This window comes from Astatotilapia calliptera, chromosome 7 (genome assembly GCF_964374335.1).
Source record: "Astatotilapia calliptera chromosome 7, fAstCal68.1, whole genome shotgun sequence".
Taxonomy (NCBI): domain Eukaryota; kingdom Metazoa; phylum Chordata; class Actinopteri; order Cichliformes; family Cichlidae; genus Astatotilapia; species Astatotilapia calliptera.
Genome location: NC_137428.1, coordinates 61575909 through 61600140, shown reverse-complemented (window position 1 = coordinate 61600140; position 24232 = coordinate 61575909). Strand labels below are relative to the sequence as shown.

Here is a 24232-nt window from a genome sequence, read left to right as displayed (position 1 = left end):
GGATGCAACATCAACATAATACCTAGCGGTTTTGAGAACATGTGCTCTATTCATTGTCTGATTTTTTTTCCCCCTCTCTCCCTTTTTTTGCAGACAATTGAAGAGCTTAAAAACAAAACAGCATGACTACTGTCCACACGAGAGAGTGTGTCTGGAGTGGGATCCATTGTTGTTACGCAGACACAAACAAGATGCCTTTGTAGAGGAAAAAAATATGTCACAAATTCAGTACACCAACAACAAATAGGAACATGGGATGGAAGGATGAAACAATCCTATCAAAGATCTGATGAAGCAAAATATTTACAATCAGAGAGAAGTGAAGGGGGGGGGGGGGGGGGGCTTTCTGACAAAATGACAAGGACTATTTAAACTGACACAACTAGGACACCAGTTTGGTTCCAGTGTTTTACCAACTGAGGATTTCGTGAGCACAACTCTGCGTCACATGTGACCCCAAACTGAAATAAACAATGAGAAACAGGCCAGACATTACGCAGTATAATAATAGCATAACATATCTATATATATATATATATATATATATATATATATATATATATATATATATATATATATATATATATATATATATATATATATATATATATATATATATATATATATATATATATATATATATATATATATATATATATATATAACATTATAGAGGGGTATAATAATTTGTTTTGACTATTTGCTAAAATATCAAATGAAATCAAAAATAATTATGGTAATAATAGTAATAACAATAAGGCCTGAGAACTGACGTTTGAGAATACAACACCAAAAGACATAAAAAACAAAAAACAAACATATTCTGGCCATGCATGTGCTTAGTTTAAAATTCAAGTGCAATCAACACAGCAGTAGGACAGGTATGGTTATCCTAGTGTTAGGTACAGTATAAATGACGTGAGCAGGGAAAATATTGACTGTAGATGTGAGTTTATTAATAACCCTCCAGTTCTCCTCGAGGAAACAGAACTTCACAGTGTAAACAAGCACAGGACTATTTCCTGAAGCAATCAGAGTATATAAGACATGTACATCAGTGAACAAGGCAATATGTTTGGTGCTTGAGTTGCCAGCGGTTTTGTCTAGCTCACTGTCCATTTTGCTGATCGTGATGATATGACAGAGTCACATTTCGCCAAATGTCCGAATGTACCTCCCTTCCCCACTCTTGGGAAGATGAATATCTGAATCTGTCAGCGTAGCTGCTAAACTCAGAGGTCAGAGGTCAACTCCTTTAACCAGTGCTGTCTCCAGAGTGATGGCGAAATCATTTAGTGTGTGCAGCATGCGAGAGAGGGAGTATACAGCAGCACGGTCCCGCAGCAGAGCACCATCCTCGTATGTCCGAGCTGTGAGGGGACAGTCTGCCAGCAGGGGGAGCCACAGAGAGAGAAGCCGGTCCCTGCCAAGACGAGAACACCGATGGTCAATAACGGGGTCATAAATAAAGTTTGTAGAACGTGCTGAAGCTTTCAAGCACTGCAAGGTCAATTGTATTCAGGGCGTCAACTATGATTCGTAAACTTTAATAATATTCTTGAGCTACTATACTGTTATCATTGCAAACTGCTATGATGTATGGTTTGAAGGTGGTAGCACAAACGGGAAACAAATGGAGGTGGAGCTGAAGATACTAAGATCTTCAATGGGAGTGACTCAGACAGACAAGATTAAAAATGAGTGCATCTGAAGGACAGCTCAGTTTAAGCAGTTTGAAGACAAAGTTAAGAGGCCAGATGATTTAGACACAGGAGGGACAGTGGATATGTGGAAGAAAGGACAATAAATTTGGAGATGCCAGGGAAGAAAAAAAAAGAGGAAGACCACAGAGAAGATTCATGTATGTAGTGAAGGAGGACATGCAGATGGTTGGTGTGACAGAGGAGGATGCTAGGGACAGGGTGAGATGGATACAGATGATCTGGCCAAAAGCAGAAGAAGACGACGACGACGACCGCTTAAATTATTCTGCTTTATATAAAAGAATAGAAAAGAAAATAACCTTCCTGCCTGTGATTGCTTTAACAACATCTTCCACCTGAGGAACGAGGGTGTCTTGCAAAATGTTTTCTTACAACATCAATTCAGATTTCAAAGGGAGTTTCAAAATCTGCTCACCTAATTCCCAGACAGACAAAAAGTTGGAATTTGCCCTCTTTTCCAATATTTCTAGGAGAGGCGTTGATGGCACTGACGTAGTGGCACAGCAGGTCGCAGGGCGGGCCCTTTGTCAGTGTTGATCCGTGCAGGTCACCCATCTGATCAGCAGTCTCCATGGAAGCCACGGCCTTTTCTGTGGGAAAGCATTGGTGGCCCTTTTTAGTTTAGTTTGCAACTTGAGATGCAGATTAACTCCCCACTAGATCAAGACAGGAAATAGACGTCACCTCTTTGATTTACACTTACCCACAAAGTCCCAAACGAACACATTCCTCTGAAAAAGTCGGTTGGATTTGAGACCATGGAGGAGGAACTTCTCCAAACAAAGCACCAGACCTCCTTCACCACACAGCAAGACTGTCAGGTTTCCCCTCTGGGGTGATAGGAATGGGAGCAGAGAGTTAATAGACCTACTTCAAACAAAAGCTCATGTTACTGTTTATAACGGTCTCATATTTGTTAAAGTAAACAGAACGTATGCATGTACATTAAAGCTTGTGTACTAAAGACGTTATTAAAATGAATTAGAAGCCTTTTATAGCCAAACTCAAGTGATGCATCAGGTCTCTGCTGTGCTCTTAACGGAGATGAGAAAGGCTAGCCTGATACACAAGAGAAACAAATGAGGCCCGCGCTGGAGAGGCCGGGGTAATGAACCATGTTATAGATAAAAATAACACAGCGGGAGGCTGACAGTTGCTGCAAATATTCTCCTGTCTGCATTAACTATTTTGTCACCCTTTCAGCTTAGTGAGCCGGCAAGTAAAACGAATATAGCACTTGTCTCACACACGCATACACACACCTCTTGTTCAGGTTTGTGGAAATGCTTCACAAGGTTATTTACCGCCTCCCTCATGTCCTCTTGTACTTCAACAAACGGCATCCCTGAGAAGATGAATGAAGTGCAGTTAGCAACAGGAACACGAGGATGAATAATGAAACTAAGAGGGGAACAGAAAGGTGATCCAGGAGCAGAATCATCTGCTCGTTCAACAAGTAGGTCAACTATTGTGCTAAAGAATGTGTTCTTTGTCAGGACGTACTGCTACGGCTGCCAAGTGATCCGAGGACTGTCCGCACACTCTGAGAAGGAGAGGCCAGCTCCGGAGGAGGTGTCCCTGTCAACCTTCCAGCATCCTCCTCCGCACCAGGTGACACCAGCTGACCAATGAGGACTCTTTCCAAGCTGCCGTCCCCCACGCCTTTACCAAGCCATCGGCCGCAAGGGAACCTTCCAAGAAACAAAGACTGAGCGTTACATTGTATTCAAGATTTTAAAAACGAATAAAGACTACATAAAAAAATAAAATAAAATGAAGGATTTGGCTGAAGGGAGAGCCTTCTATTATCTGCTACGGTTTTGTGTTTTAACTTGAGGCAGTCATTAGGGTCAAAACGAAAAAACAAAACAAAAAACAAACATATTATAGATAATGAAACTTCAGCTATCAAAGTGGTTTGAAAATTCAAATTCACAGAGTCTTTTTCCTCTGCATAAAACAGCTACATACTTTCTACATCAGCTTTTCTAAGCAACCTTTGGGTTAAAGTGTTTAGAGATTTCAGACATCAGATTTTGAACAGCTGGATCATCTAGCCTTTATTATATTTTTAACACACTATCAGCCTGTGAGCTGATGTTCATAAACATAGTATCAAATGCTGTGCGAGGTCAAACGCAGCTTTCAACGACCGAAGAATATCAGAGGACGAATCTTACTTGTAGGTGTGCCCTGTAATCTCATTGTACACCATCACGCAGTCAATGAGACACTTGGCCAGCAGGCCCGAGTTCTCCTGTCCCAGCTGCAGAGTGCTCAGCCTGCCCAGGTTCTTGCACTGAAATCAAAACCACAAATCACAGTAAGAGCAGCTCTCTGTGTTTGTGTCTCCATCGGCTGTGATGTTACAACAGAGGGATGAATACCAACCTGGAAAAAAATTTCTTGTGTATTCTTTGGGATCTGTCTAACTCCAGAATCGCCCAACTCTCCTGACACACACACCCAAGGATCAACTGTTGCCATGGCGATGCTCAGCTTCTTCATGGGTATTATAACAACACGATATGGAATACCTAGAGAGAGACACGCAAAATCACGTTTTATGCATTTGTCCCTCTTTTTTTTTTATCCACTGCCCAACTCTTCTTGCAATATATTTTGGCATTAGGTTTCATGTTTTCTCTTTGATGTCTGGAGGGAGGGTCTTTTTGCAGGGACACTTTTAATCCGTGTTAATAAGGAGGAAGTTAGTGTGGTTGTCGTAATAAACAGCACAAAAGAAAATTTTTTCTGCTGTTCAAGCTCGCATGACTTACAGACTGAGGTGAAGACACGTGTAAAGCAGAGGTAGTCCACGGTGTTTAGAGAGAGCAGGTGGAACAAAAACTGCTCCCTTTCTTCCTCGCAGAGCAGGAATGCATGAGGTTTGTACAGCTGCCTGTCAGGGGCCCAAGAGAGAACAATATCAGTGATACTGCAAACTAAATTAATAAAAAAGCAATATTTCTGTTTATTTATCAACTGTGAACTCTTACCGGAGCAGCTCCTGATTTGTGAGCAGCTCTTTGAGGTGTTGGGATAGTATTTTCTTCTCTAGAGCCAGGTGGATCCAGGCTCGGGCCTGACCCACATCAGACAGACCCTCACTCATGGTCTGGATAAACCTGGAAGAACGACAGACCAGCTAAAAGGAGCTGCAATATTCAACTTTTACACTAATAATATCCTCTGAGGTCATCTAGAAAACTAAAAGCCCCTTTCATCAACTGCCTCATTACCTCATATCCTGTATTAACGATCCTCTCAGGGGCAAAGCGCCATCATCAACTGTTCTCTGGTCTGAACAGTTAGATCCTGAAAAGGCAGAAAAAGCACCAATTATGAGTCCATTCTTATTTCAGTGATTTCCAAAAGTAGCTCAGTACAGACGGGGGGCTGTGCTCTGACCTGGAGACTCAGCTGGTGCCTCCGTCTTACCCTGGGCAGCTTGGTAGTGAAGCAAATGGGACCAAAGAGCAGACTTCCCCTGTTCACAATAAGCAGTAGTTAATTTCCAGCATGCATGCAATCATCTGCCATTCCAGACATTTTTCTAGGCAGTCTCTTCACATGGAGACATACAGCGCGGTCTTAGCATGCCACGTGAGCTCACCTGTTTCACCTGCAGACCGTGGCCCCATGTTCTCTCCAGCAGGTCACACAGGCCGTGGATGAGTGTGTTTTCCTGCAGGCCTGTGATGCTGGCCTCTCCTTGACCCAGTTCCACACTCTCCTTCCCCATCCTTTCCTTCAGCATCCGTTTGGTCTAAAAAGAAGAAGATTTTTGCATTAACCTTGAGTAAAATAATTAGGAACATTCCTATTTTAAGCACCTAACGAGAGCGCTTACCTTTAGACGACACTCGCTGAGCAGCCCATCAACAAACTCCCGGTGCGTCTGAGTGATAGCTTGAGGCGTCAGGTCAAGTAGTTTAGACTGGCGGAGATTCTTCCTCGCAAAGGTGTATTTCTGTTGAATAAACAGGTAACATATTAGACACACACCCCTTGAAGCCTGCATGCTAATCTGTGTGTGTGTTTTTTGACACACACACTGTAGGTACCTGTCTCTGCTCGTTGTCCACTCCTGACTGATCAGAAACTGTGGATCTCTTGGGTTCAGACCTACGAGAGGCTGTGACACGACTGGACCACCTGATGACACAGCAAAATAAAATCCATAATTTTACACAAGTCAGAGTAAACCAGTCACGCCTGGAAATAAAGTTTTAATTATTTTCATTACTCACTAGAAACAGATTTTAATTTAATCTTAATAACAGCAGGAAACGAATCTCACTTGTTGGTGTTCTGTGCCTGGGCAAGGACATCCGCCTGCAGCTTAGGGAAGTAGCCCGGGTGATGACGACCCTGGCCAATCCTCATGTCCAGCAGGTGGGGGTGTATGGCTGTGTGGTCGGCCTTCAGCAGCCTCCGCTCGATGGTCTGACCTGCAGAGAAAAAAGTGAACAAAAAAACATTTATTTTTGTTTGTTTTCATTTGTATTAATTAATTAATTTTTAAAGGGATTTCACATTTCAATTAAATTAGTTATTTCCATGAATGGCTTGTGCATAACACCCTAACACAGTATAAAAGAAAGTAACCATGTTATGTTATTCTGGAGTCTAACGTATGGACTTTGTGAATTGTGAACAATGCCACAGACCAGCCACAGAGATGAAAGGCTGGCACCACTTCAAAGCTGCAGCTTTGCAGCAGTTTTCACAGGACACAGAGCCCTGCTGTCCTCTGCTTATATAATGCTCACAGACCAGCATGTGCCTCATTCTTCTCTAATTTACTAGTTCTACCCATCTTTTCCCCCTTACATTTCATTCGATCCCATTGCTTTTTGTGTTCCAGTTATCCACCAGGTAATTTGGTTTTTATTTTGTTTCAGTAATGTTGAATGAATTACAGTTTATATGGCTGCATAACCTGGTGCAAGAATCCCCCTAAGCACAGTTTATGCAAAATCCTCAGTGCTTATCACAAAAGGGAGAGAAAGGCCAAGCAGCATAATCACCATATAAACCCAAACAGACGGGCAGATGGTGTCAGATTTGCAGATTCCCTCTGCGAAATCTGGCATCCAGCTTCATTGCATAATTTTGCTCAGATTTCCTTTAATATTTTTGCTATATCCTAATTATATTCTGGAAAAACCATTGGTGAAACAGCGTCAGGCATCTACTTAAAATACAACTAAAGTCATGGATATTTTGCACATTTTACAGACCTATCTAAACCATGTGATCATGCTATTGTACTGAAATAACTGCGTTCAGCTGGTATGGAAGAGTCTAATAAAGGGTTTCAGATAAAACTCAGTGCCCCCCTTGTATTATCATAGGTGTTCCACAGGGGTCCACTCCTGGTCCTCCTTACTTCCACACGCAATGAATAAACTATACAATTTGTGCTTGTTTTGAAGTCTAGTAAAACACAGTGTATGCAACTCACTCAGTCACCTGAAAGTATCCAGCCTACTTTCAACATCTAAACCCTTGATGTTTATAAAACTGGAACTGTGCTGAGTGTTATAATTACTTCTAAGACCCACCTGGAACGACTTTACATTTTTTTTGTCTGGACTTGATCAAGCTGACATTGTTTATATGCATGCATTTCCCACCTTCTTTGAAGCCTCGGTGCGCCACAGTGCACTAGCACGTTTCACTCTCAGTTTGTCCTATTAGAAATACAACAGTGGTCCTTCCTTAACCCTCTGGGATCAAAGTCTTAACCCTAATCCTACCCCACACTTTGGGAGAGCAGCACTAACCTTTGCTAGCAAATTGTGGTTTGTAATATCAAACTAAAACAAATACCTGAATCTCAAATATGCATTGAGATGATCTAATATAACACAAAATGTGATTCAGAACATTTTTGCTATTCCATTAGTTTACAAGTATCACTTTCATAAAATATCTAAAAAAAAAAAAAAAATATATATATATATATATATATATACTGTATATTTATGCTTTATGTGTGTGTGTGTCCTTAAACTGTAGTGTTTTTTTCTAATTTAATTAAATTTTTTAAATACATAAGTCCCTCTTTGCAATGACAGTACCCATTTAAAGATTTATTATTATTATTATTATTATTATTGTTATTGTTATTATTATTGTTATTATTATATATTATTATTATATATTATTATTATTAATATTATTATTATTAATAATAATAATAATAATAATAATAATAATAATAATAATAATAATAATAATAATAATGATAATAATAATAATAATAATAATAATAAGTTACCAGTGGCTTATCACAGGGTTTCATTAGCATGTCCAGCTTATTTAAATTACTATATGTAATTATTAAAATGACGATGAGGCTCCTTTATTTGTGTATGCATATATATTAGCGCTTGTCAGAGCTCCACTAAACTTACAGGAGCTAATAACTTATCTCAGCATATAAACTTTACTGTCCAATTTGCATGAATATCTATGAAAATAAAGTCAGCTCTCGTTAGGACGCCAACATCTAAACTGGTGTTTGTATGTGCTCCTTGTTGGACAGTACAGTATTTATAATAATAATAATAATAATAATAATAATAATAATAATAAGACTTATAAGAACATGTAAAATGTTTCATGCCACATTTCACTTTCCCCCCCATCCCTTTGTGATCCTGGGCACCTTCACAGTACCTGATTCAAAGAGGGTAGTGCATTTCCTGTAAAGACAACTACAGGAATCTTCGCTCCCCGTGTCATACAGTCGTTCTCGCTCTAAACGGCTGTCGAACAGCTGCTGTAGTGGCTCCCTATCTGCCCAGCGAGATATAACCTTCCCATCCACAAAAGAAGAAAACATGGATGTCTCCAAGAACCGGGACAAGAAGTGCAAGTGGCTCGCTGGCTGAACGGAGAGAAAGGAACCCTAAAACATTGAAAAGCAGGGGTTTACTGAATGAAGATATAACAATAATATGACTTATTTCAGATAAATGCAATCTATCAGTCAGTCATCCACTAAAGTACCTTATCAAAGTTGAACATCCCCTCTCGGTTAGTCAACCAAGAGTCCAAATCCAGAGCGCTGTGGATGACGAAGTCATCATATCTGCCAAACATTGCAGCAAAACGTCCTGCAAACACCTCCCTCAGCTGAATATTCAGCTTTGCAGCCTTCAGTTCTTCCTCCTCCTCCTCAAACACGTGTCCCAGTGTCTTCCCTCCATCTGACATCTTTCCTCCTCCACACCTCCTCGCCAGAGCCTGCAGCCTCTCCAGCACCGCCAACTCCTCGCCTCCGAGGTTCCCGTTCCTTCTGTCCTCCATCAGATCCTCCAGCACCAGGCTGCTTAGCCGAGGGGAGGAGGAAGAGGCGGTCGTGGGCTTAGCGATCACACCGCCCTGTGGAGGCAGCCCAAATTGCAACAACACCTCACTCAGTTCCTGAATGAGTTCAGTCTGATCCGGAAACTGGGGAAGGTCTTCAGGAGCTTCGACGCAGTGGTTGTCAATGTCCACGAAGCACAGGTTAGCCTGTGTTAGAATATGAGACAAACCAGACAGTTACAATACGACAAACAATTTTCAGTTTGCCCATCAATCAGATAATCATAATAGGTTTATCCTGTCACAATGTACAGACAGTTATCTCATCCAGACAGAGTGAGTTGAGCTTTACCCTCTAATTAAGCTCTGAGATGGAGATTTACACACAATTAATAGATTCTTAGCATTTCACTTTGATAAGTGCAAAAACGCAAACAGGATATTAGCATGTGAAAGATTATCTGTTATCGTTGCAACAGGAGACAATGTGGAAAGTGCAATATCAGTCGGCGATAGCGATGTGAAACCTTTGCAAAAAAATAAAAAACAACTGTGCCCATAAAGTTGCCAAGCAACAAACCACAGAAAGATTATTTTTTAAAACTGCCTCTGTAAGCAGCAGCGGAGCTCAGCAGTGCTCGACAGTCAGCAGCCACACGACCTTCAGCAGTGACCTCCGGCAGTGAGTTTTTAGCCTCAGGGGAGATGAACTGCAGAATGGACTGTTAAAGTCGACTCTGTTCAGCTTCATCCTTCCTCCAAGTGCCATCACTTCCAAGTGTTTGGTTTTGTTTTTTAACACATCTTTAAACCAAACAAGACAAAGAGGAGAAAGAATAGTCGGGGAGGGTTGTTTCACATTCAGAGACTACACAAACGTTTATATCACCAGAATTAAGTTATGCTCTGTTTCCTGATTATTCTTCGGATCAGTGGACACACTGGATTTTTTAATGCATATCAAAATGAAGGACTACTAATTAACTACAAACACTCAAATATGTATGATTAAGATGTTCCTCATTTTCTTCAAATTGCAGGGCCTTGGGGGAAATAAGTGGTGAGCTCTAATTCTGTTTAATAATTCATCCAGCCCCATTATTCTGCATTTCTGGAGCTCTGCACTTTTGCTTTCATCCCCTCAGAGCTGTCTTACCGCTGCCTCTTTTCTGGGGCAGAGAGACTTCAAAGAAGCTTCAGAGGCAAGATATTCATGCAGCATAAAGTGATCTGGGATGCAGGATTGGATTTGAAAGGGGGAGGCAGCTCAGAGGAAATGCATCACCCCAGTTCGACATGCTGGAGGCAAAGGGTGCGCTCCATGAACCATGGAGCGGATAAGCAAATGGCTGCAAGATCGTCTAAGTTTTATGGTATATTTTTAGATCCTTTTATTTTAGCTTCTATTAAAATGTCTGCATCCTGCAGTTTTGACTGGTACATTCACACGGGAAACGGCAAAGACATTTACGCATAATTTTCCCTCTGAGTGATGTACCTCATGTGGCAGATTGAGGGAGGATCGCTGAGCTCCATCTCTGCGCTGGATACCCATCAGGAATGGCACAGGAGCGTCGAGCAGGTGATGTAGTGGAGCAGAAATGATGGGCAGGTAGATGTGTTGCCACTGAAATGGGAACAGCAGTGTGTTGATGCCCTCTGCCACGGTCATCAAACGCTGGTAGTCTGTATACAGAGACATCCGAACAAAGCGTTAAGCCGTCTCTGAGCTCATTCATATTCCTGTTACACAGCACAGTTAATGACTACGGAGGTCTCATCACCATATCACTAAGCTGCACTGTCAGAGCTTCCAAAATTTACCCACAAAAACCCATCTGTCAAACCCAGCACCCCCTCGATCCTAGAACTATGCACACATAGGCTGGGCTTTCCCACTACTTTTTGTTTTAGGACAAACCACTTGCAGGCTTCATGTCATATTATTGTGTTAAATACAAAGAACAGCTGCTTTTCTGTATGTGCAGTCATTATTATTAGAGTTCAAAGGTGTCATTATAAATGTTTTTCATATCCAGCATGTGTGCGCTTCAAAAGTTAAATCAATATTTTAATGATGTCAACAAACAGACTTGATATGATCTCTGAGTGACATGTTAACTCTCCACCCTCTTGCCCAAATATGGTCACTTCTGGTTCCTAAACACGAAATACAGAGTTTAGAAACCAGTGGGTGACATCACCGTGATGATGTCCATCTTTTAAGTACAGTCTGTAGTCTATCCCTGCAGACACCTGTGTTAAAATGCAAACTTTACAGCAATAAAAGACTTTTTACAACCTGCTTATGGCTTTAGGATCTACAGCGAATTTATGTTGCAGTTATTTTTTTATTGAAATCATCCCTTTAAAAACTACTTAAGCTTGAAGTTACACATTATATTGTTTACCTTGTCTGTTACTTACCATGGCAGGTATCTGTCCCCATACAGTCTATGGATGCAGCTATCTAACCAAATTAATTGGCATTAACTGATAACGTAGCACTCCCTATCTAACCCTAACCCTCTTGTCCAAACTTGGCCACTAAGAAAAACCTAACATGGTGGCTGAGCCTCCTTAATGATGATTATGGTGGTCATAGTATGAAACAACACATTTTATGAACATGAATAAGTCAACACATGGACATAAAGCAAGCACGCACAGCACCAGGAGCTTGAAACTGAAGCAGCTGCGTGAGACTCAGCTGTCATTTATTTTCCTAATTACGGCTTTGCTTTTCCTGTTACATGCCAAAATATCTTGCATGCATAAAATCTGTAATTTCAGTGCTTACCTGAAGAGTAAAGCAGGACTTGTGTCTCCAGAAGTGCACAGGTAAGTAGTTTCACCATGCTGTCCACACCCAGGAGGGAGAACGCATCTCCAAGAGGATACTCCCCCAAAGGAAGCTCACCTGGCCCGGGCCGCTGGCAAAGGATGGGCCCTTGCACCCCATGGAACCTCAGCGACCTTCCAGGTGGAGGCAACGGCACCTCGTACAAGATGTTATGGATGTAGCTCTCTAGAGGGAGTGGTGGGGCTGTCTGTGACGTCACAGCCTGGTGGAGCTGAACCAGAAACTGTCGTGAAGCTTGAAGAAAAGGGAGCGGCGTGACGAGGCAGAGGGCTTTGGACACATACAGGGTGTCTCGCGTTGGATCGAAGGAGCCTACACATCCGAGGCAGCCAGACACCCCAGCCAGAGACTCGGCGTCTGACTCATCCAAGCTGCTCGCAAGTGAGTCCATACTGGAGGTGGAGGGTGAGGAGGCAGAGGAAGAGGAGGATGAGGGAGAGGAGGCCAATGAAGAGGAGTGGTGCTCCACATGGTGCATCTGACAGAGTGTCTGCATGGCAGTGATAATCTGAGGACTGGTCACCTCCTCGTAGAAGGTGTGAACAAAGCCGTAGGAACGCGTGCCATCGTCGAAAGAAATCGTAAACGAGTGAAACTGAGGATCGAGTCTGTCTGCTTGAGTGCGAAAGGACAGCCCTCTGGGCATGCAGAGCTGGAGGACAGAGGAGAGAAAACAAGAGATGTTTTAGTACAGAGTGACAATGTTCAATACCGACCTCAAAAAGTATATAAATGGAGGGTTAAACCAAAATATACAACAGCAAACATCAGCATCCTCCATCCTCCAGACACTTCAACCTGATAAAACTGAAGTTTGCCGCCATCAAAAATGGCAATTATTTTAAATATTCTTGTGCTAGCATAGGCTTGATTTTGTCCTACAATGTAATCAGAGCAAAAATCCACCCCTGGGGGGGAAAAAGTGTGGATTAGCTACATAAAATGACATGCTTAAAAAGACCCCAAAAAGTAAAGCAAAGCCAGAGGAAGGTGCTTTTGCACAATATATGAAATGGTCTAGAACAAACCAACACTGATTCCACTCCGTCTGATTACTCATGTAACTGTGAGGCTGATGCTGCTCTCATCATCCAGACCTGTTTTGCATGTTTAGATGAAAGCAAGACTGATGAAAAGGGGCAGAAAATAAGCCAGCACGTAACTCCTATTACACTTCCCTCCAGCTGACTTTGCCTCTTCCATTATTCTCCATCAATAGCTGAAAGAGCAACAAAATCATTTGGCCTTCTAACAGGCACATCTTGTCCTTCAGCTGTAGATGTAACAGAAAATGACCAACACTGTGCAATCCAACATCTCACCATGTTGACAGCATCTTTATTGAAGGGGTTCCTGTCTGTATTTTCAGGGTAATGAGCCAAAACCTTCGATTTGAAGGACCGTCGAACAGGGCTGTGCTCAAAGCCCTCACCTGAAAGACAGACAGACAGACAAATTGAGTAAAGAGGTTATTCTATTAATGCAGGGTGACCTTGATCGATGCTGAACCAGAATTCATAATGAGACAGAAAGGACAGACCAGAGGGCATCAGAACATGACAGCAGCTTTGATTAATAAAAAACGACCAGGGCAACCTTGACAGATAGTAAAAAGAAGTTCATGTGCTGCAGCAAAGTGGGAAAAGCCACTCCAAGAGTTATGTAACTCAACTCATTAGCATAAAGAAAAGCAATGCAACAAGCCTCATCCCTGACACTGCAGAAGGGAACTCTTTAAACTGATAAGAGGTGCTGAATTCAAAGTGCATGCAAGAGAACTATATCCCACATAAATTGCTGCAGTGAACACATGCATTGCCTCGTGTGGTTAAAGTATCTCTTTTTTAAATCTCGGCACCATGTGTCAGCTTCTAGCTCGGGTTACATACAAAATGCTGTCTGTGCGAGTAGATGAAGCTGCAGCAAAAAAATAAATAAATGAATAAATAAAAAAACGGGTGTATGATTCACAGAGGGTAATCAGCGAGGTACTTTCATTATTTATCCTCTTTCTAAGGGGGATGCCCTTGAACAGTACTCTTCTTTGTGTTCCCTGCTTTACTAGCACACCATCAACTCTCAGAGACATTCACTGGAATCGCTGCACAAGAACAAAATCATCTGTAAATGCCAAACCAGCTCTGCAGCACTCATTCGACCCTTCAGGAACATCCACATCACCTGCCCACGAAATGACGCACGCCACCTCAAGAAACTGCGCTGCAGGCAGAGCGAGGAGCGAGCCACTTCAAGTCAAACTGACTCAGACCGGTAGGTGGGAGACAGCTAATGGACGAGAGTGACGCGGGGCGGGAATGGCAGTGTTCTTTACTAAGAATACAAATTAGTGTCGGCGCTGAGAGGCACAACTGAGCATCGCTGAAGGAGTTGCCATGGTTTCCATTTCCGCCGTGGCCTCGATGATCGCCATCGAGACAAAGCTTTTGTGCTCGTCACAGGTTACGTCAGCCTGGGTTTTATCAGCTGACCTAATTAAACCGCCACCCCCCCCGGCTCTCCTCCTGACACGGGTTCCCACCAAACAGCTTTCACAGACGTAGATGCAGCCTGTGTGTGTTTCACGGGGTAACAGAGCAAGGGGAGGTGGAGTGGAGTGGAGTGGAGGGAGGTTTGTTTTAGTGTTTGAATGAAAGCTTAAAGGCCTGTAATTAGCACATTAACAGACTCACTAGATCCAAGAAATGTGCTGGATGCTTTACATCATCTGTAGGCGTGAGAATAACTATCATTTTCACACCGATTTGTCACAAAAACAGTGACGACTGTCTCATCCAAGTATCCAAATTCATTACAATGGTCACTTTAATATCAGCCGTGTCTTGTTTTTAGTGTTTCATATTCATTCCACTGTCCCTAAAACAGGCCAACTCCATCAGCCACCAGTGAGCAGCCAATAAAGACAGACATCCATCACTTTCACCAACTAAATTACCTTTGCTGTCCCATTCATCACACCATGACATGAGCAGGCATAAAAAGTAGAGAGATATTAAAATGACAGGCGTGTCAGCTGGTACTGACTGATGACACTTTAAATCACTCCACCACTGATGCGCCTGACCACTGAAGGTGACTCGCACGACCAAAAAAAGAAAAGAAATTTTGGTTTTTATCTTAGACTTGAAGCTCAGGAACAAAGAAAGCACCAAGTGCCTAAAAATATGTTGAAAAAAAAAACCCAAATGAATCAAGCAGAGTGTCTAATTATATAATGAGATATAGGCTTTACATCTCCCTGCACAATAAAGCTCGCTCTGTGCGATCAGGGACTACTCCACTGATGTCATATCTCTCCCCTATGTAACCATCATCGTGCCTGCACGGGCGCTGAAGCGTCGGCCATTCAGCATTCCAACAGGCAACGTCATGTGAAATCTGATTAGGCTGCAGAAACACAGTGGCATGTATTGAGAGGCTAACAAGGGCAGATTGTCTCTCGGTGGGCATTCACCAATTACACACTCTCACAGAAAGAGGAACTGTATATGGGACACATTTAGAGCACATAGTGGGCTATAACTTGTGGAATACTTGTGAGTAAAGGAGAAAAACCCTCACACAGGGAGAGAAATCCTTTAAAGGAGCAGAGCCCCCCTGCAGCGATGGGTCTGCGATGACCTGCTGTTACATAAGTACAATGGTGTAGCTCAGAGACAGTAGCCAAGGAGGCAGCTTTCTAACCCAGTGGTTAATTAGAGCTTTAAAACAAAACAAAACAAAACAAAGAGCAAAAAAACACAACAAGCATGTCTGCTAAAAGCCCCCCCATGAGGAGCTGTTTCACAACAGCTGCTCCAGAGATGAGGAGAATACAGGGTGTGACTGCTGCTCCAGATCTGGAAGTGACGCTCAAGGTATTCAGCACACCTGCGATGTGACCGTTTTCTCACAAACACCGCAGCGCACGTCACACGAGCCTCCTGGGCAGAGTTGTTCTCAGCTCAGTGTCAACAACTGGCTGCAAAAGGAGGTGACGCCACCTGATATTTCTCTATTTCTTAGAGTCTTGTCAACCACAAATAAACCCCAATAAGCAACTGAGATGAGGAGACTTCACCGCAGCCCAAAATATGACATCACATCCCTTTCACCTTCTTGGTTAAAAGAGGAAAATAAGAATGATGGGTCACTTTCTGTTTGAGACCACCCCAAATCACGTGGATTAATCAGTACATTTTGATTCACAGAGGAGTGTATTCTGGGAGCAAACAGCCCTGCCTGGATGGATGTTCCAGCTGTGTTACAGCTTTAACGAGCAGAATTAGGACGCTGCTGTTTTCCCTCGATTCTGCCCTTTCTCTCCTGTGATCCCGAGGCAGGTGTAGCAGTAGATGACTTGCAGAAACCATAAAATAAAATCTAATGTGACACAATACTAGACTGAAAATATGATGAAAACTCAATGAACACAGCCGCCAAGTGATGTGTCCTAAACAGGGGTATAATATAAACAGACCGCACCTGGGATACAAAAGACAATATATCAGAAATATTCCTTTCAATGGCTTAAGACTGATTGGGAAATGATACAATGCACATCATTTGTCTTTGCTTTCACATCCAACTGATACTACATGCTCAGAGACATGTACAAATCCTGCCCAAATATAACCTTATATTTATCACATTTTTCATATAGTTGAGGATATTCTGCACAGGCTGCTCACACATATTATTTAGAGCACTGACAGGGAGAAGAAAAATCATATTTAAATGGCTGTCACCCCTCCCCACACAAACAGAGACACAATTGGGCAACACAAATAGGCCTATATGAATTACTAAATATATAACCTGGCTAATGTTGTCATCCAACATAACATGCTGCGTATCTGTGTATTGGCGGGTGTGTCTTTTTGTCCTTAAATATCATCTACCTGCTCCATCGTCCGGCTCCAGGCCCGTCTCCGTGTCCACTCCACACACAACAAAATAGTGGGCGAAACGGCAAGAAGCCGATCCTGTGGCGGCGGCGGTGTTCATCCTCGACGCGTTGTGTTGACGGTGTGACACAGCTCCGTTTACTTCTGCTTAATGCTGTAGGTGTTCATAGCTGGCGCTGGTTTTTAATCCGAAATCCTCGAAGCTCCCCGCTGCGCGTCCCGATCCGCACCCACTGAACCGCGCTGTGACTCTGGTGGAGTCAGGGTGATCCGGGGATGGTCATCCAGTTTGTTCAGAGGGGGAGGAGGCTGTGTGGAGACAGGCAGGCAGGGAGGGAGGGAGACAAAGGCTTAAAAGCATCAGCGTCCCCCGCTAAAGTCTGCGTCATTTTCACATAGATGTTTACGAAATTCATCTGTAGCGCAAAACAATCAGTCTCATAGATCATCAGGATTCTCATTTATAATTATTATTTTTGTCGGTGGAGATGATTACAATTATTTATTGCACAAATGCAGATCACGGCCGGGAAAACTCTGAAGAAAGAAATTAAAACAACGTTTTCGACATTTTGGATAAAACTCCACTTACCGTTTACTAATTACCGTAATACTGTGAAAACGGTCGTGCGCCCTACAGTTGGCTGTGGATTTGCAGGAGCCTCCTAAAATCTGAGAAAACACTTTAGACCTCAGCGTTTCATTGGAAGTTTTTATGGGAAGTTCGTGTTGCCAACTTTAGGCATGGAGTTTGGAAGTCACGAGCTTATTTTACCAGTCAGGGGATGACTATGACTAATGCATGATGGGAAGTTTTGTGGGAAATGTAGGATCAAATGGTTCTGGTGCTTGATCCCTGAGTCGAGATACTAATAAATAAATAAATACATAGTTTTATTAAAAATCTGCAGTTGTGTTAGTTAGCAAGTAACATGAATTTAATGTCACAGCGCAAGAATAAGTGACCTCAGCTTAATTTTAAGATTAATCAACTTGATGTGTTTTTGTTTATCATGTCCTAAAAATGTGATTTTATGAAAATAAATATAAAAATCCCTTTTCACACAGATCTGTTTTGGTTGGATGGATGCCATCTGAGCCAGACAGTTACAGGAACACTTCTCAATTCATTATTGATTAACAAATAAATACACTTGCCAAAAGTCAGACACTAAAGACACCATCAGTCATCCACAACATTTAGAGCCTAACCATCAGCAGTCGAAGCAACTGAACTCCAACTCATTATCTCTATTAGTCGCTATGCTTGCCAAATACCTCCCCAGTTATGATTAAATGGAGTATGGACTTTGTCTTTTGTCTGCGGTGTTTATTTTATTCTGATGTTTTATTTTTTAAACTTGTCTGTTGCGAGATCTCAAACTTTACACTCCATTTACTTTAAGTCAGAGTTGGTGGAGACCATAAAAGTCTTTAAACCTGTGCTGAAGTCAGGGCACACCCTGTGTGCTCCAGCTCTCTGGTGCATATTTACCTCTGTAAAAGATACTGCTATTTCTACATGTTTAGTCTGGAGACCATAAATAAAAAAAATAAAAAAAAGAAAAAGAAAAGAAGAAAATACGTATTTTGGTTCTTGGCCATTGACAGATTTACAGACAGCATCAATTTCAGCGTCTGGTCAGTGACGCACTAAAAGCCCGAGGAGCAGTGAGTGACGTGATGCATTCAGGTTTCTCCTCAGTGAAAGACTTTAGCAACAGCATTTTTCCTGCGACCTACCAAACCGATGAAAATGAAAACACTGTCAACCTTGGTGCCTGAGCATGAACAATCTGATTTTTACATTCTTTATTCAAAATTTCATCCAAAACAACAACAACAACAACAAGACAGAAAAAAAAGTTTTTACCATGTTGGGTATTTATTGAACCATTCAAACAGACAAACATATGTTCCATTTTATAGGCAAAACGCTTAATTAAATAAATAATAATAATAATAATAATAATAATAATAATCCAGGTCACAAGTAAATCAACCTCCTACTCCACATGTCTGGTAAACCCTATTCGCCTGAGATATATTTAGTTTTGGGTTCAATAAAATCAGTGTCTAAACATAAAATAAAGTGCAGCATTTCAACACACCTGGACTGACCCATGCAGTAAAAATCTCGCATTTATCGTCATCTTCTGGGATCACAGTTACATTTTTCATGCACGCTCAACCTCTCAGGTGAATCAGTCTTCTCAGTGCATAGCTTAACATAACAAGGCTTGTATTTAACATTCAATACCATGATTTTTTTGTAAATGAGAAAGAGCTTTCAGATGATCATTGTGACACTGCTTTGTCAGTCTGACAGCTATTTGTGATACTTGCGGCGTCTGTGGAACAATCGACGCAGTCCAAACATCCTTTTCCTTTTCTAACTTCCTCCAGCTCCTCCCTCAGGGGGATTTGCAGGTATTTGGAGTCCAGTTCACAGAGTGAGAGAGACATTCAGTGACACCAACACAGCCTGGATCAAACCCTTTCAGGCAGCTGTGGTCAGCACATCATTAAAGATAAAAGTTTTCCTGAAATGGTGTAATTCTTAGATGTTTCACATAACTCAGCTAGCACTTCTTAATACTGGCGGGTCAGTGTCTCATCTTGATACACTGAACCCCTCTAAGTTAAATTCACTTTGGCCCGTCTAAGAATCACAACACCCTGCTTCTTAAACTAAAAACACAGCTAAAAGTCTCTCTGAACCACGGTGGGAGGGGGTGGGGGTGCAGTGCACAGGTTCATGCTGTAGGTCATACTAAAACGTTCTCTAGAAAACTTTTGGCAGTGGAGTTGGATTAAGAATTTTCACCTGGAAAGTAGCTTCAGAGATTATTTGTGTTTGCTTTTTTTTTTTTTTTTTTTATTCTTAGGGGAAAGTTCTCAGAAGAAAAATAGGGCACTGTGGATATTTTAGAAGGAAAACAGTCTCTGGCAGCAGGAAAAACAGGAAGAGGTGGCCTGTTTGCACTCCACTGAATGAAAGGGTTCCTCCTGCTTCCTGCTCCCTTATTGCCCATCAGTTAATTGTGGTGTTAGACGCTAGAATGAGGGAAGAGTGGCCAGTGAAGTAGAACAAATTATGTAGCTGTGTTTGAAAATACAGATTCAAGGAACGCTGCAGATATGGAAGGAGTGCAAGCAGTGCATCCACACGTACACATGAATTATACTTCTGCGTCCGATCTACGTCATAACTGGAGCCCCATTTTAATCCTTTTTACATGTCGACGCTGCTACGCAAGTTGGGGGACAGATTTCCCAGAGATCTCCAAATCAAGCTTTAGGCTACACATAGCCTACTCTTCTACAAGATTAATGGCAACTTACATACAAGTTAAGAGGGGAAATGCGATGGTGATGTGATGGTTGGTGGTTTTGGAAGCATAATGGGATGCAGGGAAGGAGGTCTACGTCAAGATACGGGCGACCTGGGCCTGGATCTCTCCATCCGGGTGTGAAAGCAGCTGAACCAATCTGCCGTGTAGCTGGGAGGATTCGTCTAGCATGACCCGGAAGAGGCAATCTTGTTTGCGCCTCAGTTCATCAGCCACTTGGGCTGATGGCCTCCAGGCCTTCAGGTTCCCTGCAAAGGTCAGCAGACGGAGAAGCACTGCAGGAGCTGTTCGTTCATCAAATAGCAGCACCACGGAAGCTGGCGCCTGGGGTAAGAAAGCAAAGAAAAATTTCTAATAAGTCTGCTAACTGCAATTCTGTTTCTTCTGATGGCCTCTTAAGACTAAGCTGCACAGTGCTTGCTCAGTCCCTGTGTATGACAAAAACATGCAAACCTTTTCATGAAGACGGTCAGATAAAGGCTGGATTTTAATTTCCTTTTGGTCTCACCTGAGCTTGAACGATGTCATCCATCATATCTGGGTTCGATGACAAATTCACGAGGACTTTCAGAGTCTGAACCTGAAACAACCAGAGCAGCTTTTACATATGGCACACATTCATGTTAAGATTTAAAGATTATTTCATCCTTATAGCTTTTAACAATCTGCTTATGGGAACTGAAAGAGTTCACGCCCTAAACTTGCAAACCTGTAAGGCTTCATTGCTCACGACCAGCAAGGACAGTAAAAGAGTAACGGATTCCTTCAGCAAGTGTTGATGTTTGTCTGTTACTGAAAGGTTTGTGAGCAGCCGCAGAGCACCGAGCTGAAGGTCCGAGTTCACTGGTGACATCTCAATGAGTTCCAGCACTTGTGGAACATAAACCTGACAGACAGGATGACGTTTTCAGTAAAATGCATCTTCAAAAAACTCACAGCTATATAAACAAATGTAAACAAGAGAGCTGTCTGCCAACAGCTACAGAGAATAATGACTAAATGAAGCAAAATGAAAACAATACCTCGTAGATGTTAAACAGAGTGTAGTAATAATGCCTTTTTACTCTACATGAACATTCGAAGCACTTTAAACAACATGTCTCATTCACAGACACTCTTTTCTACATCAAAAGCCTCTTTTTCACTTGTACCTACTCTGCTCGGCTATTTTCCATTACAATTGAGTACTGTTTATGTACAGCATCACGGCCAAAAGTTGTGACACGTTTTGTATGCGAAACAAACAACACAACAATGAAAGAGATTTTTAAAACTCTTGTTGCCAAGCTATAAAAATCGTGGTTTCGATATTTTTGAAGGAGTCACTCTCATGACTCGTTGAATGATGCCATTGACTGGCCAATCGGTGGCATTCAGTCTTTTGACGCCACATTTTCAGACTGACTGAGCTGACTTGGAACTTCAGCTGAGCAGATGCTAACAAAGTACCTGGTACCAGGTGCTATCACCTAATGAAAAACCTTAAAAACTGCACTGAGTTTAACCAAGCCAAGCTGCGGAGGTACTAGTGGAAGAGAGTTATAAGTGTTGATGATTGAGCAACTCCGGGATCAGCATCTTGCCCAAGGATGCTGTGGTATGCAGACTGGAGCAGCCCCACACAAGTCTGTTAGGGCAGCAGTTGTGTGGGGCTTCTGTGTTCACAATCAGAGCTGTGTGCTTAAGGTAGCTCTCTCTCAAAAAGTAAAAAATCCCCTACTCTTTGAAATCGATCCAAGAGTAGGGGGGAAAAAAAAAAAAAAAAAAAAAAAAAAAAAAAAAAATGTCTGGAGCCTTTAAAGCTACCTGAAACCTAAATCTTTGGCTCACAACGATTACCTGCTACATACTCTGACCACATTATTTGAAATTCTGACTACCAGTATGTTTAATTCTAGCATGCACCATTGTAACAATATGTTAATTAAGAGACCAAGTGACTTTGAATGCGAAATGGATGTTAATACCAGAGGGAATGTCTGAGTATGTCAGAAACTGTTGATTTACTGGGATTTTCTGCAGACAAATCATTTCTAGGGCTTATAAAGAATAGTCCAAAGAAGATAAAATATCCACTCAGCAGCACTTCTTTGGGCAAATATGCCTTGCTGATGTCAAAGGAGAATGGTCAGATAAGAAACCAGTACCTCAAATAACCACTTGTTACAATCGAAGGTAAGCAGAAGAGATTCTGAATGGGCAATTTGCACTGGCTCAAGAGTGGATAAAAGAAGACTGTAAAATTGTTACCTAGTTTGATGATCACAATGTACCTATAACATCCCACCTTTAATGACTTGCTTATCTTTTTAAATTATTTTTTTATAAACAAACTATAGACAAACCATCTCAGCCTCATCTCTCTAACTTTGTAACTGCTCAACCTGAGCTGTCCCTGTGATGCATTTAATTCTGTCCACCCTGGTCACTTCCAACCAGTGTGACTGCCTGTTCTCATTACTCACCTCACTTGTGTGCTGTCCTTTGCTTTTGATGTTTTACCCCGGTATTTAAACACATCCACATTTACTACCTCTGCTCCCTGCATCTTCATCCTTTCACCGGTCTCTCTCTTTCATTCACGTGCATGCATGGAAAAAACACATCTTAAGAGGAAATGAATATACAACAAACATACCTTTATTTGTTCCTGGTTCTGGATGTTCATACAGAGGTTATTTAAAGCATTCAGAGTCTGCACCCTAACTTCAGGCGCAGGATCAGAAAGGAACCCAGCTATGATATGAATCCCTTCAAATTCCCGTATTAGATTCTGAGGGATTAACAGAGAAGAAAAGAACATTAAAGTCAACCAATAACTCCTCCAATCTATACATTTCGGATACAGTAAATTTACTGTACCTGATTCACAGTGAAGGCAGCACTGTTTCCTAATGTAAGAAGAATCCGACACCTGTCGGAGGGATTATTGCTGGTCTGCAAACAGGACAGGAGCATTTTCAAGTGCTGTGGCTCCAGGTTGTCAGGGGACTGGTGGATGATGTCCCCTATAAAGCATAACATAAAGATGAGATTATGGATCAGTTGTAACCCTTTTCTTTTTCATTTGATTCAAAGGCTTATTTTTAATTATTATCCAAGTCCGAAGATGATGAAATATTCACAAGTTAACAGCGAACAAAAATATTTGAAGATTTTTCTGGAATATTCAGATTTAAATAGCAGCTGGGATTACAGTCCATCTTTAAGGGCTCTGGGGTCCTTACCTGATGCCGTATCTGCTGGTCGGGGACAGATAACATCCAGTCCGGACACTCTGGCCAGCAGACTCCCCGGTTGTATCTTCACTTCACTTTGCTGACTGCCTTTAACCCCAGGATTCTCACCTGTGGCATTTTTCTTGTTCCTCTTGAAACTAATAAGTTTGTATATGCCATAAGAGGCTCCAGCTCCGGCAACTAATCCTAACAAAGCCTTCATGTTGCCGAACCTGGGAGTTATATCGCCCATGCTGCTAGCTGCTATGTCTTTAGCTAAGCTCTGCTAGCTGGCTAGCGTTAAGCTACACGTTATGGATAAATCATTTACCTTACTTGCGAACAAGTCAAGTTTTTTAGTTAGCTAAAACTAATGACACTCCATCGAAACCACAACGAAGGCAACGCAAATCCGTTTTAACAGATTCATTATTCTAAAAAGTGCAGAAGTTTGCCGACCAGCCACAGTTGTCAACTATTATCCGAGTCGATATTGAGGCCAGCTTGGGGTGGCCAAACAAATCTTTCGCTGCGTGACTGATATGGCTTTGTATGTCATTAAAGAGTGTGGTATAATTTGTCTGAACATAGCGTTTTTATGAAGCTTTTAAAATAACCAGAAAGAAACTGAAAAACCGCGAGTAAACAGATCGCATCCGATTCTGCATATTACCGTTAAAAACTTCTGCTGCTCACTAGTTGTCCAACATTTAACCGGACTTAAGGTTTACTTAATCCGTTACCTGGCAACGGTGGATCGTCAAACGAGAGTATACACTTAAAAGTCGTAAAGTGAAAGACATAAAAATAAAATGAGGAGCACCAGTGTAGCTTTTCCTCAGATAAG

General features: G+C 41.9%; 2 protein-coding genes across 2 annotated transcripts; both read right to left on the bottom strand.

Moving 5' to 3' along the window:
• Positions 1 to 934: 934 nt before the first annotated feature.
• On the bottom strand, positions 935 to 17569 carry LOC113026939 (DENN domain-containing protein 5B-like). Its single transcript, XM_026176253.2, has 22 exons — positions 17407 to 17569; positions 16809 to 17123; positions 13233 to 13342; positions 11848 to 12562; positions 10546 to 10733; positions 8748 to 9254; positions 8415 to 8646; positions 6028 to 6178; positions 5792 to 5882; positions 5578 to 5697; positions 5341 to 5493; positions 5136 to 5214; positions 4967 to 5042; positions 4724 to 4852; positions 4505 to 4626; positions 4116 to 4261; positions 3905 to 4023; positions 3228 to 3415; positions 2987 to 3069; positions 2428 to 2554; positions 2140 to 2314; positions 935 to 1423 (listed from the first exon to the last, which is right to left on the bottom strand). Exons 2-22 carry the CDS (start codon positions 16912 to 16914, stop codon positions 1240 to 1242), a joined length of 3801 nt encoding a protein of 1266 aa, XP_026032038.2. The 5' UTR covers positions 16915 to 17123; positions 17407 to 17569; the 3' UTR covers positions 935 to 1239.
• A 2137-nt stretch (positions 17570 to 19706) lies between these two features.
• armc10 (armadillo repeat containing 10) lies at positions 19707 to 23965 on the bottom strand. The gene is made up of 6 exons (XM_026176250.2): positions 23395 to 23965; positions 23030 to 23175; positions 22806 to 22940; positions 20877 to 21053; positions 20676 to 20747; positions 19707 to 20491 (listed from the first exon to the last, which is right to left on the bottom strand). Exons 1-6 carry the CDS (start codon positions 23636 to 23638, stop codon positions 20240 to 20242), a joined length of 1026 nt encoding a protein of 341 aa, XP_026032035.1. The 5' UTR covers positions 23639 to 23965; the 3' UTR covers positions 19707 to 20239.
• Between the last annotated feature and the right edge of the window lie 267 nt (positions 23966 to 24232).

Coding starts and splice junctions, on each gene's coding strand:
- LOC113026939 (XM_026176253.2), bottom strand. CDS start 16,914: ATGAACACCGCCGCCGCCACAGGATCGGCTTCTTGCCGTTTCGCCCAC. Junction 6,179..8,414: donor CACTACCCTCTTTGAATCAG/GTACTGTGAAGG, acceptor TTTTCTCTGCAG/GTCAGACCATCGAGCGGAGG. Junction 4,262..4,504: donor ACGTGTCTTCACCTCAGTCT/GTAAGTCATGCG, acceptor GTCTCTCTCTAG/GTATTCCATATCGTGTTGTT.
- armc10 (XM_026176250.2), bottom strand. CDS start 23,638: ATGGGCGATATAACTCCCAGGTTCGGCAACATGAAGGCTTTGTTAGGA. Junction 23,176..23,394: donor ACCAGCAGATACGGCATCAG/GTAAGGACCCCA, acceptor TATGCTTTATAG/GGGACATCATCCACCAGTCC. Junction 20,492..20,675: donor ATGACATCGTTCAAGCTCAG/GTGAGACCAAAA, acceptor TTCTTACCCCAG/GCGCCAGCTTCCGTGGTGCT.